Raw genomic sequence first — 16,288 nt, forward strand, 5'->3', positions numbered from 1 at the left:
CCGCCCATACATTTGAGGTCTGGAAGTTCGGTCTGGCACTGCTCCATTGGGGAGAAATTATCAGTTTTCAGAAAAATGTCAGGGGGGCTTTGATACGATGATGGACAGATGATCAACCGGCGCTTGAGTTGAATTAACTGTATTAACAGTTAGAATTAACGGTTGGCTTTTCTGATTGCAGACCTTAGCTTGCATTTGACAATAATATATTGTTCCCTGTCTCAGCTGACGAAAACAGAGTTATTTTTCTTGCGTGGAAGTTGATTGTCTTTGGTGAACCAGGGTTTATTATTGCTTTTGGATTCACTGTTTTGGTATGGATGCACAGTTCTATGCAAACATTGATGTATGTTATCCCACTGTGTGACATAAGTATCTACAAGTTCATAAACAAATGAAACATAGGATGATAAAAATGTAAGGAGTGCTGACCACCTAGATACCTAACAAACTACCTGGGCTCATTGTGTGAACATGGACAGAAGTAGTGAACACTCTCAGTTTAACTGGCCGGATGAGATGAGATGCCTATTGATTTACATAGATGCACAATGACCCCGAATGGCCGCTTTTAAAGAATAATATTGGACAGCCAGAGGAGCATAGGGATATGCAGAGAGTGAAGGATGACAAAGATGAGATCAGTAGGGGCCGAGTCACCGGGGAAAGTCAAGGTCATCCCAAATCCCTGTCCCCTGCAGTAGCCACAGTTCAATAAACTGGAATTACCCATATATCATAATATTGTAACGTATTATATATGATATTGTTGGAAATGAAGATTAGTTATTCTTAATGGCCATGAGATACTTTTTTAAGAATGAATGTTTTCGATACTATTATTTATAAAAGTACTATTTATCGAAATTTGTCTTTTTCATATAAAGGCAGTGTCACATTTTTGTTGGCATTTCTCAAATCTACCAAAAATACACTTTTATTGTTAATGCCAGTATGTTTCCAAGACTAAGCTCCTGATATTCCTAGCTATTCGGGCTTCTCATCATTGAGGAGTAAAACTGCAAGAAACTGGTGTTTTTATCAATTACCAACTTAGTTTCTCTGAGAATTTGGCTTTTGTTGGTCTCAAGGTCTTGTGTCTCAAGTGTGTCAGTTCACCGTCTATTGACTCCTAGTGCTGGACATTACTAGACTAGACTAGATTATTGCAATGCTATTCCAGCAAACCTGCCTGCATATGTGGTAAAACAGTTCAAACATGCAGCAGTGTGTGTGGTCTTTGACACATAACATCACTGCTGATAACCTTTAGCTTAACCTTATTATTCATATTTGTATTACTGAGATAACAATCATTTTTGACTGTTGTTATTCTGTGTACTTAAAAACATTTTGTAATTCTCCCTAAAAAAAAGCAGCTGCCAAATACCATAAACATAAACATGAAACGGCACCTGAGACTTGTGCACAACTTTACACTATGCCTTTTTAGTTCAATGCTTAGTTTAAATAATGTTTCTGAACATGGGACTTTAAAATCAAAGGCAGAGCAAAAGAGAATACATTGAGTAGTATCTAAGAACAGTGAATTACTAAAGCTTTCTCCATCACGATCACAGATGACACATCCAGATTCAATTTGAGTATGACATGGTATTGCACTAGATACACTTGAATTGTTTAGAATTATCCCAAAGTCCCCAAGTAACTGAACTGGAACTGATCCTGCTCACCATAGTGGGTGGTATTTCATAACAAATTAATAATCAGGGAACAGTGAGACAGACTAGAATGAAAGAAAACCGCATGCTTCCCTGTCTTATTGTCTTCTGACAATCTCTCAAAAAACAATGCACACATGCACGTCACACAATATACATAATGAAATATTTGCACTAAAGAGTAAGATTGCGACTAGAGAAATAGTCGATAAGGCCAGAGATTTGTGGTTGAAAGTTAACCACAACAGAGGTTCTATGGGATGCGACACTTGCTACACAGACAAAAAAACTCTGCAATCCTCCCAAACAAGCTTACCAATGCATGTCAGGCTGTCATTGCTAAAACAGGGGTAGCCTTTAGATATGGTGGTGTCTAGAAGCTTCTGCAAGAACATTTCAATAGAGAGGCATTGAGAGACATTATTTGAACCACCAAGCTCACTATGTAGTGATCTCAGGAGTATACGCATTTCTGCTTGACAGCAACTCTTCGCTTTGTGATGTTACTGCCTTCTTGGTATTGTCTTTTTGGGACATTCCATGCCAAATCAACAAGGGGTTCCCACCTCAAATTTGTATTTATTCTTTCTTGTTGAAAGATGACTCAATGTGACAGATAAATCCCCTCCAAAATGTATTAAATTACAGCCACTAATCTAGAGGGAGAGAGGTTTGGGGGTAATTTACCATTCTAGCCTTAGTTATAGAGCAAGTTTCATGATGGTGTTTAGAAATGTTGTATACCTATTATTTGGTTCTTTGGGACATGTATGGTCATCAAGGTTCTTCTCAATTTGGCAAGTGTCATAGGGAATTGTATCAGATTCAGCCAACAAATTGAATCCAGTAAAGTGTGGCAAGATTCTAAACATGGTACTGACCTCAAAATCCTCAAGATCCAGTTTTGTGTCAGTTTGTTGGCCTGGACTCCTACTCAGGTGGTTTGTCAAAGATTTTACAGCTGTGGCCAGCTCCCTTTATGAGCTCACAAGGAATGTCTACTTAAGGTGAACGCCTGTATGCCGGGAGGCATTTGAATAATTGAAAATACTTACCACAGCACCAATGTGAGCCTATCCCTGTGACCATGGCGAGCTCACTCTTGTTACAGATGCCAGCATCGGAAGGCCAGCTGGCACAATGACTTGGAAAGCTGGGGGAAAATGACGTTTGAGTTGTACATCACCTGGGCACCACCCTGCCAATGCCAATACCGTGGCATGAAGGACGTGCTGAGAATCTTGCCCATGCATAGTTAACCAGATCAGAACGATGGCTGCTTCACCTATCAAGGTATTCCAAGGAGAATGGCGAAGAAAATGTTCCCATAATATTTAACTCAGTGGTAATAGTCACCACCTATCTCTCAGTCACTGTATGCCCTTATAACAACAGTGCTCTCTTCCATGGATGGACCCAGCAGAACCTGGATGAAGTTCAGAAGAATCCTGATAGAACACCTGCTGGGGAATAGTTGAAAGAGAAGTTAAAACATCCACCTGGATGTGACCAATACCTTTAAGATAGCATCCTACTGTGTCATTTTTACTGTTTAGATGCAGTTTCAACACACGTTGTCCTCCACTGCAGCAGGATGGTTTAGTATGTAGATATTTCGATTTGGAACACACTCTCTCCCAATAGCAAACATGATACTACTGGTTACATACTGGCTATCCTGCAAAGTAGCTCGAAGCCTACTCTAAACCCAATGAGCAGTCTGTCTTTGAGGCCCACTCTAAACCCAATGGCCAGTCTGTCATTGAGGCCTACTCTCAAACCAATGACCAGTCTGTCACTGAGGCCTACTCTAAACCCAATGACCAGTCTGTCATTGAGGCCTACTCTAAACCCAATGAGCAGTCTGTCATTGAGGTGCAAGTCCTCGCAACCAAATGGCTGTTCCTGTATGAGGCACCAAAACACATCAAAGTGACCAAGGCTCAAATTTATAATGATGCGGAAACATCGGTTAAATCTTTAGACCGTGTAAAGGCTGATTTATGGTCAGTTACGTAAGCGCAAGCGCAAGAGGCCGCGCAAGCGCCTTGCGCAACTTTTCACGTCTTGCGTGCGTCAGCCCCTTTTTCTAGACTTGCGGCATTTTACGCAAGCCTATTGTTCTGGCGGTGAATTGCTTGGCAACACCCCCAACGCAACGCGTAAGCACCTAGCAATTCATGCTCCTTTAGAAGCATGCTGTCCCCTTTACACAACAGCACAAGAACAGTCTGGCACATCATGAAAGGAACCAGGTGGGTTTGGAGAAAAAAGTTCCTTCCATCTTATGAGACCCTTATTTTATACTCAGTCAGCTAGAAGAAATTATTGACTGTATCCAGAAGTCCCCAAAGAAAATGTAAAGATGTTTTCTCCTGACAAACTAAAGCCTTAAAACTTCAGCCCCCTGCCGACCTGCTTAGACATTGCAGCCTGGGCTGATTAACGTCTCTATGGTTTCAATCAGAATCTAGCCAGCTTACTCCACCACATCAACAGTGCCAGTCAGGAGAGTGCAGAGCTCTCCATCAGCAGTTCTGCTACTCGGCCAAGTGGTTCTGCACAACCTGACAGAGAGCAGCATAGTGGGGGTAGAAGAGCTCCTTAGCACCCTGGTTACTGGCAGTGGTGGCACATCACCTTTGAAACTGAAGAAGCCTAATATGACTTTGGACGCAGGGCGGGCAGGGAGGTGGTGGTGGTGGTGGTGTGGTAGACTTTTCAATTTATAATAGAGAATGTTGACCACACATGTGCAGTGATCTGATCACAATTGCATGTCAATTGCATCACAGATAACTTTACTCGCAATACAGAACAGAAACCATTTCAAAATACTATCCCAGGCTAACTTCTTGCTAAGATAGGTAGAACAACTAAATACGTTTAGCCTGGTCGAAAAGGTTGTTTGCATTAAATAATCAACCAACAAACTGTTTTCTTAAGTTTGTCAACTGACCTGGACAAATAATTCTCTTGCACATGATGACCTCTTGAACGGTAAGCGGCATGGCTAACTCGGTTAGGGAACCTAATTCTACCGACCATTTACCTCCCTTCTCTTTGCTGTAATTGTTTATAAGGCATTGTGATTTGTGAACATATAGAAGTGCAACAAGAAGTGGAACTACATGTATTTTATTGTCGTAGACTGAACGTCTGAATTCAGTGTGTGTCTGATATTCATACTGAGCGTTTCCTCTGCCATGTGTTGCCGTGTCTTCTCCATACTAACTGATATTGGGAATCCATCACTATTGGGACAGGGGGATTTGGATTCAGCTAGATTTGAAAGACTACCACCAGCATAAGGGTTCAAATACACATACGCGTCTTTTTTCAGGTGCAGACGCTTCAGTAACGCCTTGGCAAAGTGCAGCGGCCAAAACAGCCTGTTAATACTATTACAACTGATATAATACATAGGCCTTCCCTATATACGCAATTGATTGCATTTGATGTCATATTTTTACCTTCCCACAAACGCAATAACTTCCTGTAAATGTAATAATTCTTAGGTACGTGGGAAATTACATTTGTTAATTGTACATTTGTGTTCTTGTACATATTACTTTCCCAAAATCAGAGGAAACCATGTAGTCTTCAGTGCAATATGGCTGCCAATCACTACTCAACTGTCTCCTTTATTCTGTTGGGCCACTGTTTATTGGAAGGTAGCATCAAGCAGAGTAACAACTGGAGTAGTGAACATCACTTACACAACCATTGGTTGTAGATCAATATAAATTATAGTCAAGGTAGAAAGAATCATTTCAACTTGTGATAACAAATTGTTTTTGACAACCGCTTTCATTGTGGAATTCATATATAATTATTGCAATTTACAATAACATTTTTGGCTTTTTAGTTGTCAATTAATCAATTACAATTAAGTAATCTGCAGAAATCTCACCACATTCTTCCTGAAGCACCTCCTACAAGTTGGATATCTTTGATGGCACTTTTTAAATAGCTTATGGTCAAGCTTCTCCCACAACAAAATGACCCCAATCATATTTCCAGACTGCTTCGTAACAGGTAATACTGGATTATTTTAGCAGAAAATAATACCCCAAACGTAAAAATAAATGTCAGATTTTTTCTTCTTCAAATATTATCTTTATTGATTATGAAAATGACATAACAATCCTTGGAAGGAACCATTTTGTATGGATAAACATATGTTTGCATCACTGCTGATTTGACACTGGGTAACTCTCATAGGCATCAGGGAATGGAACGGTGAAGCACTTTACAGGTGAATCAGCATTTTGGCAGTGAGGAGGGAAGGGGGGAGATCAGCCTTTTGGAGCTGTGTACTGACGCAGAAGTGACGATATGGTGCTAGATTCTGTAACTTCTTCAGGCAGAGAACCTTCCAGATCTTTGATTAACGGGTCAGCTCCAGCCTTGAGGAGCAGCTCCACAATGTCAGCAAACTCACATGCAGAAGCTACCACAACCACAGTGGAGAAGGAAGGAGAGAAAAAAAAAAAAACATTAGTATGTTTGCCACCATACGGAATGAGATGAAGGTGTTTGGGAAGACTAATAGAGTGGCATTATTTGATTGAGTCTCATTTGTGTGTCCATGATGTATACTCAACATACGCTCCCTTTTTCTACTTGCTAGTGCAGTGAGGTTTACTTGATAGATTATAGTGTTGACAGATTATGTCCGTAGACCTTATTTGAAAAGAAAATCCAGAGAAGCTGGTTGACTTGCTTGGTGTTTATGTTTGATTAGTGGTTGAAGGATCATCTGATGTGGAACTGTAAACTGACACTGAATGAAAAGCACATATTGTAGCCCATTGACATTGCTATGAACCTGTGGTCGGCTGCTGATCCTCAATTTATGCCCCACTGACAATCTATGTGCTGCTAAAAGGGCTCTGTGGCCCCCTTAGAGAAATGGAAGGGGAGGAGGGTTGCATTTCTCTAACCCAGTTAACCAGTCACAGCGCTGATGCGTAGAGATTCAGCTTGGCTCTGAGTGCTTTTTAACGCTAGTGTCAATCGCATTCTCCTCTTTCAGAAAGAAAGACAGAAAAGCCCACCTCCCTCATCTCCCCTGAAGTGGGCTGATGTCAGCAGAAAATGCAGATTGACAATGTGCCTTTTAACCTCAAGCAACCGGGGAGGGGAGGCGGGGGGAGGAGCAGGAGTAGAGGGGAAGGGGGACGGGAGGGGGGCAGCATATGTTGGGCAAGACAAGGCTTCAGATGGAGGGGGGAAAACACTTAGTACAGGTTCCTGTTTTTTCCCTCTTCAAATTGAATTTTATTTTCCTGTGTGTGTTGGGCCTCTGGCTGTAAAACTCACTGGCCCCAGGAGAGCCATTGAGGAGAAGAACAATTTATGGTGTGCAGTAAACCCTCAATTAATCATTTGCCAACTACTGGGGCCCTAGTGCAAAGAGCGGTAGAAATGAATTTTCATTCTCTCTTATTTGTCTCAGAGTTAATTGCTTTTTTTATTATTCATGTATGTCTGTGCCCAACCTAAGAACCCCTATAGGCTCGGCCTCCCAGGTGGCATCCCCTGAAACCACCATTGTGCCCAGGCCAGCGGCAGACACCAGTCCTGCTCTCCTCTCCTCTCCTCTGCCCCAGGGACAGATGGGATAGCTTCACACCAAGGTCTCAGAGGCCAGTAGGACCGCCCATAGCCCGCTATGGGCCGCTATGGGCGGTGGGGAGTGGGAGAGGTGGCTGTGAGACTTGGATGCACTGTTGATTTCCTCTGGGAGCCATGGTGATTATCACACACTCACTCACACACACACATACAGGCAATCTTTGGTCTAAAACTGAGAGCTAGAGATGGAGAAGGGGAGGGATGAAAGCGACAGTGATGGATGAAAAGCACCAAAGAGAGAAAACCGCGACTTCGATGGGTCTCTTATGCATTGTTCGTAGTGTGTTCGATTGAAGTCACTTGATGCATTTCTCACATAGTTGAGCCTCCAATCATTAGGAGACTCACAAGAAATTGCATGAGACAAATATGATAACAATATAATTTGTGTGTCATCACTGAAGTCATTCCTAGAGAGAAAACGTTACAATGCAATGCACAGTTATATTCATGAAACTACATATCCACGTGTCTGAATGTTTAATAATATGATCTTACCATAGTGTAGTGCTGTCTGTCCTTCATTGTCCTAGAAGAAAAACAGAAATGACACAGTTCATTTTCTGAATAACATGCGTACACCTGCAACAGCACAGTAGTTCCAGAATCGATAAATAATCAAACTTATCCAATCTTATGTGCAAAGACCTTGTATTGGCAGGTCAATAACAAGGAAAAGTAAGCAACCATTACTGGCTCTTGATGTTCTCTAGATCGCTCTTGTGATCAAACGTGTAAAGTCTCCCTGCACCGCAACCCATGCCCTCCATTCCTCCGCTCCTCTCTAATCCGGTTCTTATGGATATCTATCTCTATTTGATATGGCATAAATTACTCTATCTGGGGGGAACTATGAAAAATTCTAGGTTTAAGGGATTATGTGTATGATTAAATATTGATTTTTTTTTACAAGGGTGAAAAAAAATGATTAAACCATTCCCATTCAGAGGACACATAGAAGCAACAGTAGCATATGGAACACAGGGATTTGCCACCAGGAAGAACTAAAGCTCAAGTACAGCTCCTAAGACACGGTGTCCAGTGTGAGAATGAGATTTCCATGCTCATCATGTGGTGATTAGAATGCAGCCTTGAGGTACACTGACTGGAGCATTCTAGCCATTGTCTTTGGTGAACATTAACAAAATATGTAACAACAAGAAACTACACCAGCTCTATCCCAATGGGAGGGGGCTACTTCAAAAAAAGGCCGGAGGATTTCAACAAATTCGGTGTGTGTGTGTGTGGAAGAATCCCTAATCGTTCAATGGTCCTTCTGAAAAGCTGTAGCTTAGTGAACCTGGTCTTTGGTGAAAGAGGAAGTGGTGGTATGTTTGAGTCCACCTGCTCTAAGGCTGGACAAGGTGTTTATGGAGAGATGCCCTACATACCATTCATGTCAAATTCTGTCTTTTTCATTTGTGTCTTTCTGTTAGCCCGAACAGTTAGAGTTGCTACTTGCATAGAGTAGACTCTGCATGTGGTTACATTCATGCCTTTCTCATTGACATATTCGGTCAAACTAAATCTTGAGTATCTCTCTACTAGTAAAAAGTCCCAACTGAGTGCACTGTAGATTTTTTGACTAAAACTAGTGACCTTACAAGAAGAGCATTAACAGTCAACTAGCTTGCGTACTTTCAGCCTACTCAGCAACCCTTAACTTAAGTCTAGATTTTGCACGCTATGAAGGCAGTCACGCACTTTCGGAGGAGTAATACCAACATCTGGTCATTTTATATGTAAACACCATGTATTCTGCCCTTGATTGACAGGCATTTCAGCTATGTGCATTTGAGGGTGAGCATAAAAGGCGATATGGTGATTCAACTTGTAGTGGTACAAGCAAATAGTGTTTACATAAGAAGTGATCAGATTTTGGGTTTGCAGCACCTGACCCATTATCTGATTACAACTAAAAATACCATTGTGCTCCTTGCCCCGTTTTCACACAAAGAAGGCTTTTCTCGAATCAGCGCAAAAGAAGTAGAATGCTGTCTCCTTCCTTGTATCGTCTGTGTTCATTGTAGAACTACCCACAGGTTTTTGTGTTAAAGGAGCCAGAGTGAGCGTTTTTCATGTGTCTGTCCTCCATAACGAACCAACAACGACCACTGATGTATTAGAGAGTTATCATAGGAATGGGTCCTCTTGCCACCAGATGTTTTATCAAGAGCTGCTTTGGGACTCAGAAACTGATATTGTCCATAGTGTTTAGTTTTACATTGGTCATGTAGCTCTACAAAAGCGACTGAATTTAGCGCTGTATACATTCGATGATTGGGGGTTCTATTATCATGGATGGATGACAAACAAGCTCGAGGTTTACCTGGGTGGTTTCTAGCAGTTTAGAAAAATAATTTTAGAAAAATATCCACCCACCGGTGGCATCGCCAACTCCAGATGATTAAGACTTGTGGTCTATAAAACACTTTGAGATCACTTTCATTATTTGTGGTGCTATGTAAAATGGAATTTAATTAAAATAGTTTCTTCAGTGTATCAGCTGTTAAGTACACATGTGTAGTATGTAGGTAAACACTAAGTAAATCATCAGAATCAGCTTTTATTGGCCAAGTTAGTTTACACAAACAAGGAATTTTGTCTTGCATAGCATACATAGACAAGGTGAATATAGATGTAGTGATCCTTCTCTCTCTCATTCAGTGATAGAATAGAGTGGCAGGTGTTTAGTGAAATGCCCATGAGGGGGATGTTGATGTGCACAAATACATACAGAAATAATTAAACTGTAAGGGGTTTAGTAGCTCTAATCTGCTTTCACTAATCTGGTGCACCAGTCTCCACCAACTGAGGCTAATGGAGTGTGTGTGTGTGTGTTTGTGTGTGGGCACATGTGTGTGTGTGTGGCTACATGTGTGTGTGTGGCTCACAAACAGAGCAGTGCAGCGTGCAGATGGAGCACATTGAAAGCTTGCTCTCATTTCTTCTGAGTTGCACATATGCAGACAGGATGGACCCCCCAAAGAGCCTACAGAACCCAACTAAAGAAGAGTATCTGGCACGGACACACAGGTACAGATTTGTCCTTTGTGTTTTTAGATCCAACTAAATCTCCACTGTTAGGGAGATAATCAGGGCACTCCACTCCACAGGAGCAGTCCACTGGGTTCTGTTTCATTGGGAGTGGATTCAGCTCCACACTCATGAATCATCTATGACTGACTAAGATGTTGAAACCACATGTCCTTTTTAGGGAAGCATAGCAACAACAGGTAAAAATACCGTTGCTTATACTTGAATATGAGGCATTTATATTCTTTTTACCAACTTAAAATCTCCAGGTGGAATCTCCAAGTGTGTTCTTGCTCTGTGTATTTGCTATTGTCATCAGGTTACCTTCAGACACCGATTCAAAGATACAGTTAGCTTCCACCGGGTTTTAGTCGAAACACACACAGAAATAAACAACAACGACAACAAAAATACAAATAGAGGTCTTCCCCTTCAATTACACCATTTGCAAAATGTATTCTACTGTCCAAAGCCTGGGGAGACCACTGATGTGACCATTCTGCCCAGCCACTAAAAGCTTTTAGATTTTCATAGCAGGACAATCGGGCAGCAGTCCAGGGCATATGGTGCATGTACTCCAAGCCATTGTGTGTTTTATCCCTTAACACTATTCCAAATCAGAGCTTACATTCATACACATGCCCATATTATCTCCTGTCTCAGAACCAAAGCCATCCCTCTCCCTTTCTTTCTCACTTACTCACTCACTCACTCCTCTCTCTCTCTGACAGTCCCATTAAACAAGTGGGAAAACACAACTAATTATGATTTCTGATCAATGCAGCCTGCAGCTGGAGCGGACTTCTAATACCAATCCCACTCAGAAGGAGAACTGAGCAGAGGGCCATGAGGAGCACAATCAATAGAGACCACCTGCATTCATATGCAGATAACATTAACATGAGCAGGTGCCATTAATCACAGGCATGAAAACATCTCCATACTGCATAGCCCTAAGGACAAGGGACATCCATATCTCAAAAGACCCTGCCACGTCCTTGTCAACACATGCTGTTAAAATGCACGCTGTTCAAATATACCAACATTTGTATTCAACTTTGTATCCTGTACAGTTTTTGGGATTTAGTGTGTATGCTGTTCTGTATACTTTATGAGCACGGTAACTGGTTGTCACATGATGGGAATGGATTTTGACATCTACTCTGCTTTGTATTTGTGTCTATAGGTGCTTATTTTTGATAACAACATTTTTGGCAGCAGGGGAAATGGTGTGTCTCCCAAAACCTTACTTTCCACCACACTACTGCAGTCTGTCCACACTGCTAAACAACTGTGGAGTTGATCTTAAACACCGTTAGAAACACTCGCCGTGAATTATGTTGGTGCAACAGTAGGGGGTGCATTAAAAGGATCAGGAGACCAGGGTTGTCTAATTCAATCTAAGGTACTTTCTAGTGCATATAGTGTTAACCCTGCCAATGTAACTGTGAGAGGTGACCTGCTGGTGGAATTAGTGACCCTCAAAGTGTCCTTGATGTGTCAGAGTTGCCATCTTGGCTCCCATCTTCTCTATAGGTGAACATGCACCAACATTTAGTAAACTTAATAATGCAATATATCTAAACTTAGTAATGCAATATATATCCTGATGGAGAAAATGTGTCTAAGAAACTTAAACAAAATAGCAGATAAAGCATGTGGTTTAGCCTGTACTTTGAGTTAACTCAGTTTTAAAATACAGCAGTCTCACATACATTACACACTCAATGAAAACCATGCTCACCGTTTGTATTATATAATTTATGAACAAAAAGTTTATTTCCAGAATAAGATTTATAAGGAGTACAGGACAGATTTTCTGACCAACTTGATTTGAATCATAAACTGAAAAATTCATGATTATCAGTCAGAACTCTTAACAGCCCCTCAATACCACCAAGCCATACAGGAGCCAATCAGGGCATCATCAGCCCCTACAGACTGGCCCTGTGGCCACCAGAGCAATGGCCACTGCCTTTTTTCACTTATAGGTAGTTTATTTGGGATGATTTTATTTCTGTTTAATTATTGTTTAAATATTTAGTTTTAACTGCCACATGGGTAAAACCTGATGAGTCCAGTACGTTTGTAATACTTGGTAATTAATAATTATAATTACTAATACTATGATTCTAATGAGTTTGAAGTGTTTGGTAGTACTGAATTTTAAAATCATCTCCCCAAACCCTATTCTCAGTGTTGTTTAGCACCCATCTAAACCTCCTCTGTGTCATCAGAGTGCTGAACTCCCTAATAGACTCATAGCCATTATGTGCATGCATATTCATAATGACCCAATCTGGTTTAATCATATTCTAAAACGTGTGTGAATGTTTTGTTTTGTATTGTTATGCTTAATCCTTTTTGCTGTATACATTCTGGAAAGCATTCTTGGCTATCGCTAGAAAGGTACTACATACATAATTATTATTTTTTTATTGTTAATATTAAACAGCTAATGTCAGCTATAGGGGTTCTTACAATAACAATCTTATCATATTAAATAAAACAAAACATTCAGATTGAGCCTTTTTAAAATAGGGACATTATAATAGCAATCGTAATTGACTTCTGAAGTCTCATGCTGGCATAATTATAGATGGAGCATAGGAACAAAGAATGGAGACACTCATTCATTCCCGGTGTACAAGGCTTCCACACAGACACACAGGGCTTGCACATACACAGACACACAGACACACAGACACACAGACACACACACAGAGAGAGACACACACAATTATGAGAAATGTAGTAAGATATTTGTTGTGACAGACCATTGTGTGGCTAGACCATCTGTTATGGGAGCTGATTCTGGGAAAGGGGGTGGGGCTGTATCAGTGATGTTCTTTTGAAGAATGTCAACCAGCACTGTGTAGTCACAGAACCGTCGTGTGTATGGTTCAATTAGGATGCAAGAAGTGGGAATTGTACCAGACCTGCCATTTCTGAACAGTTCAATTCTAAACAGGTGTGTTTATCTGTCGTTTACATGACCATATTGCATCAAAATTTATTTGAAGAGGATGCTCAAAGGAGTTGCTCATACAAAAAAAAAACATACCTCAAAACAGTGGGTCACTTCATCAAAAAATCCTCCATTTTCAGCATTTCAATCTTGACTGCATTCTGCGTAAATAGCTCTGAATTTGGAGCAGTGCTTTGGGTCCCTGTCTCACCATCCACAGTGTATGGCATGGTAATGCACTTAGGCTAGAACTCAGTTTTACAATTTCTTGTTAAAGATTCGTTTTACTCTGTGAAAATGTCATACTCTACCAGCCTTTTGGCAATCATATTCCACCCAGTCTTTGTTTCCTTTGACCATTTTAGGTCTTCCTTTCATCGGGCAGTCTCAGATATGACTCGAACCTCTGCTTAGAAGGCCAGCATTCTAGAGCCTCTGCTGCTGCTGCTGATGATACTGGGGTTTTGTGGGTACGGTTTAATCAATCTGTAAGTTGTGGACCTGTCAGGTAACCGATTCTCAAACTAGATATTCTGATGTTTTTATCCACCTGCACCGTTGTGCACTGGAACCTGCCTCTTCTCTTTGTCTCTTGATACCTACTGGCTTACACTGCTGGGTGGGAAAACCCAACTAATTATGATTTCTGATCAATGCAGCCTGCAGCTGGAGCAGACTTCTAATAACAATCCCACTCAGAAGGAGAACTCGACTAAAGAGATCTTCAGTTTATTATTGCCATTTTCTTGCATGGAATAGCCTTCATTTCTGAGAAAAATTATAGTCCGGATAAATGCTGATGCTCCAGATACTCAAGTACCCCAAAAAGGGCTTCCTTAAACAACAGTTTTCAAACACAGACATGATTGCAAAAGGGTTTTCTAATAATGAACAAGCCTTGAAAACATAACAATTCAGGATTCATTTACATGATGTGACATTAAAACAAAGGAGTGCTGATGGCAGAAGGCTGAAAGGTTGAAACCTCACCTAAAACGGTTTATGGATAGCATTTGTTATAAACTGGGAAATTATATTGCAGTCTAGATTATTCTTGTGCTCTTAACACAGTTTTGCATAATTTGAATTAGCCCAACAATGTCACTTAACTAGAACTACTGTTTTTTCTTATGGTAAAACGACCATACATACTGCAGCAAACTATAGGAGATTAGAGGGCAAGCAAATAAAAAGCTACGGGAGTGTGTCAAACTTGGAGGGTATCAAAACTCAAGGAGTGCAGAGCTGCTGCTATGGCACTTTAGTAACGAATTTCCATACAATGAAATGCCTTAATATGTAGCCATGTGTTACAATGTATCAGAATTCAGTTCTCCATTTCTTTAGCTTGCAGAATTTTGACCACGTCTGGCATAGATTCAACAAGTGTCTTTTTAATAGCTGTGGTGAAAGTGTCCATGTGTCGGCCAGTAAAGCTTTTAGTTTACCCACACTAGAGCACCGACCAGAAGGCACAGGTGCTCAATGAGATTGATGTGAGGGCCCTTGGGCTTTTTCTCCTTGGTAAAATATTCTGTAAAAATATTTGTGTTGCCATTGAGAGGGGCTTTCTCAAGTGACAACCTGCTGTATATGTTTCTGTTTTCACGTTAGCTCTACAGTACATTTCATCCCTGGACTGGTGATCACTTCTTGACTTCTTAACCACACTACATGCCCCTCCCCTTCTGTATCTATCAATCGAAGTCTTATGGCATGGCTCTGAATCACTGAAACGATGAACCAAGTGATGGAGCTGGAACATGGCTTGAATGTAATCAAATGGATTATTGCCATGCTATGAAAGAAATCTTTCAAGGAAATACAAAATTTAAAAACATTCACCGATCTATAGGCAGTTTTCCATTAACCTGCTTAATGCACGATTTGAAACTGTTAACAAAACAAAAACTCAAAATCACAAGATGTTTTAGAATATTTCGTAAAAAAACTGAAATGGAAACACTTTTTTCGCATGTCACATGACGCCACACACGCTAAACATGGCGTGGTCTGATGAGGCATAATTAGTTTGGGATCCACAGGGCGGATAATGACCTCCCTCAGAAATCCCTGATACGTAGCCGTTGCCTTAGAGATCCATCACCATGTTTAATTGAAATGATGAGAGGAGAGTTTAATTGGAATCACTAGAGGAGAAAGCCAAGCTTTACTTGCGTACCATCACTCCAGGGAAAAGGTCTTTAGCAATTCGGTTTTGTATACTTACATATTTTTTAAATGTTTTAATATTCTTTTAATTCTTGTTTTACACAAAACTGCAATGGAAACCCATCTTAATGTTAACCGTCTTTCCATTTTCAGTACACTGGCATTTCATTGAACCTCACTAATAGTGTATATATAACATGTAATAAATATGTGTTTCTTGATATGTTGTGACAAACATCAACTGGGGTACCGTCACGTCTTAGTGTTAGTAAGAGTCAGACGGTGGTACACATATGATGTCTGATACCAGCACTGATGCAGACGCTCATGAGATACTTTTTAAGATTTACTCAGGAAAGGAAGTTCAATTCCTGGTGCTGTTGTTTAGGAGGGCTCAGAGAATGGCCTCTGTCTGGATGCCATGCCTACCAAGACGCCATGGGCAAGATACACCAAAACTACCAAGACTGACAGAGTTACCCCAGACCAGAAATTGATATGGTCTAATCATAATTTACTAATTCCATTACATCACTGGCCTGAATGAAACACCCTCTTAAGGGATTCACAAGGGATGTCAAATTCATCAGTGTTTGAAATCGGTCCACTTCACCTCAACAAGACCCAGAAGCTGTGCCTAGCATCCTAGACCCTCTTCCATCCATGCCCATGATGGGTTAAGGCACACCTCCCCAAGTAGTGAGAGCTTCCCAGCCTAATCAGCAGCCAAACAAATTAAATGGTGTAATTTCGCTTAACTTGAAAGTTTTAGTTGGGTGTAATATTTTGA

The 16,288-nt window shown here is 40.8% G+C and overlaps 1 protein-coding gene across 1 annotated transcript in view; it reads right to left on the minus strand.

Annotated features, from left to right (window-relative positions):
- Positions 1 to 5,778: 5,778 nt before the first annotated feature.
- The window catches only part of acbd6 (acyl-CoA binding domain containing 6), a 49,628-nt gene continuing 39,118 nt past the window's right edge, over positions 5,779 to 16,288 (minus strand). The window contains exons 7-8 of the mRNA XM_080832324.1: positions 7,821 to 7,851; positions 5,779 to 6,135 (exon numbers count right to left, since the gene is read on the minus strand). Of these exons, the coding sequence (XP_080688450.1) occupies positions 5,981 to 6,135; positions 7,821 to 7,851 (186 nt within the window). The 3' untranslated portion in view covers positions 5,779 to 5,980. The remainder of the gene's footprint in view (positions 6,136 to 7,820; positions 7,852 to 16,288) is intronic.

The sequence above is a fragment of the Sprattus sprattus genome, assembly GCF_963457725.1.
Source record: "Sprattus sprattus genome assembly, chromosome: 2".
Lineage (NCBI taxonomy): Eukaryota > Metazoa > Chordata > Actinopteri > Clupeiformes > Clupeidae > Sprattus > Sprattus sprattus.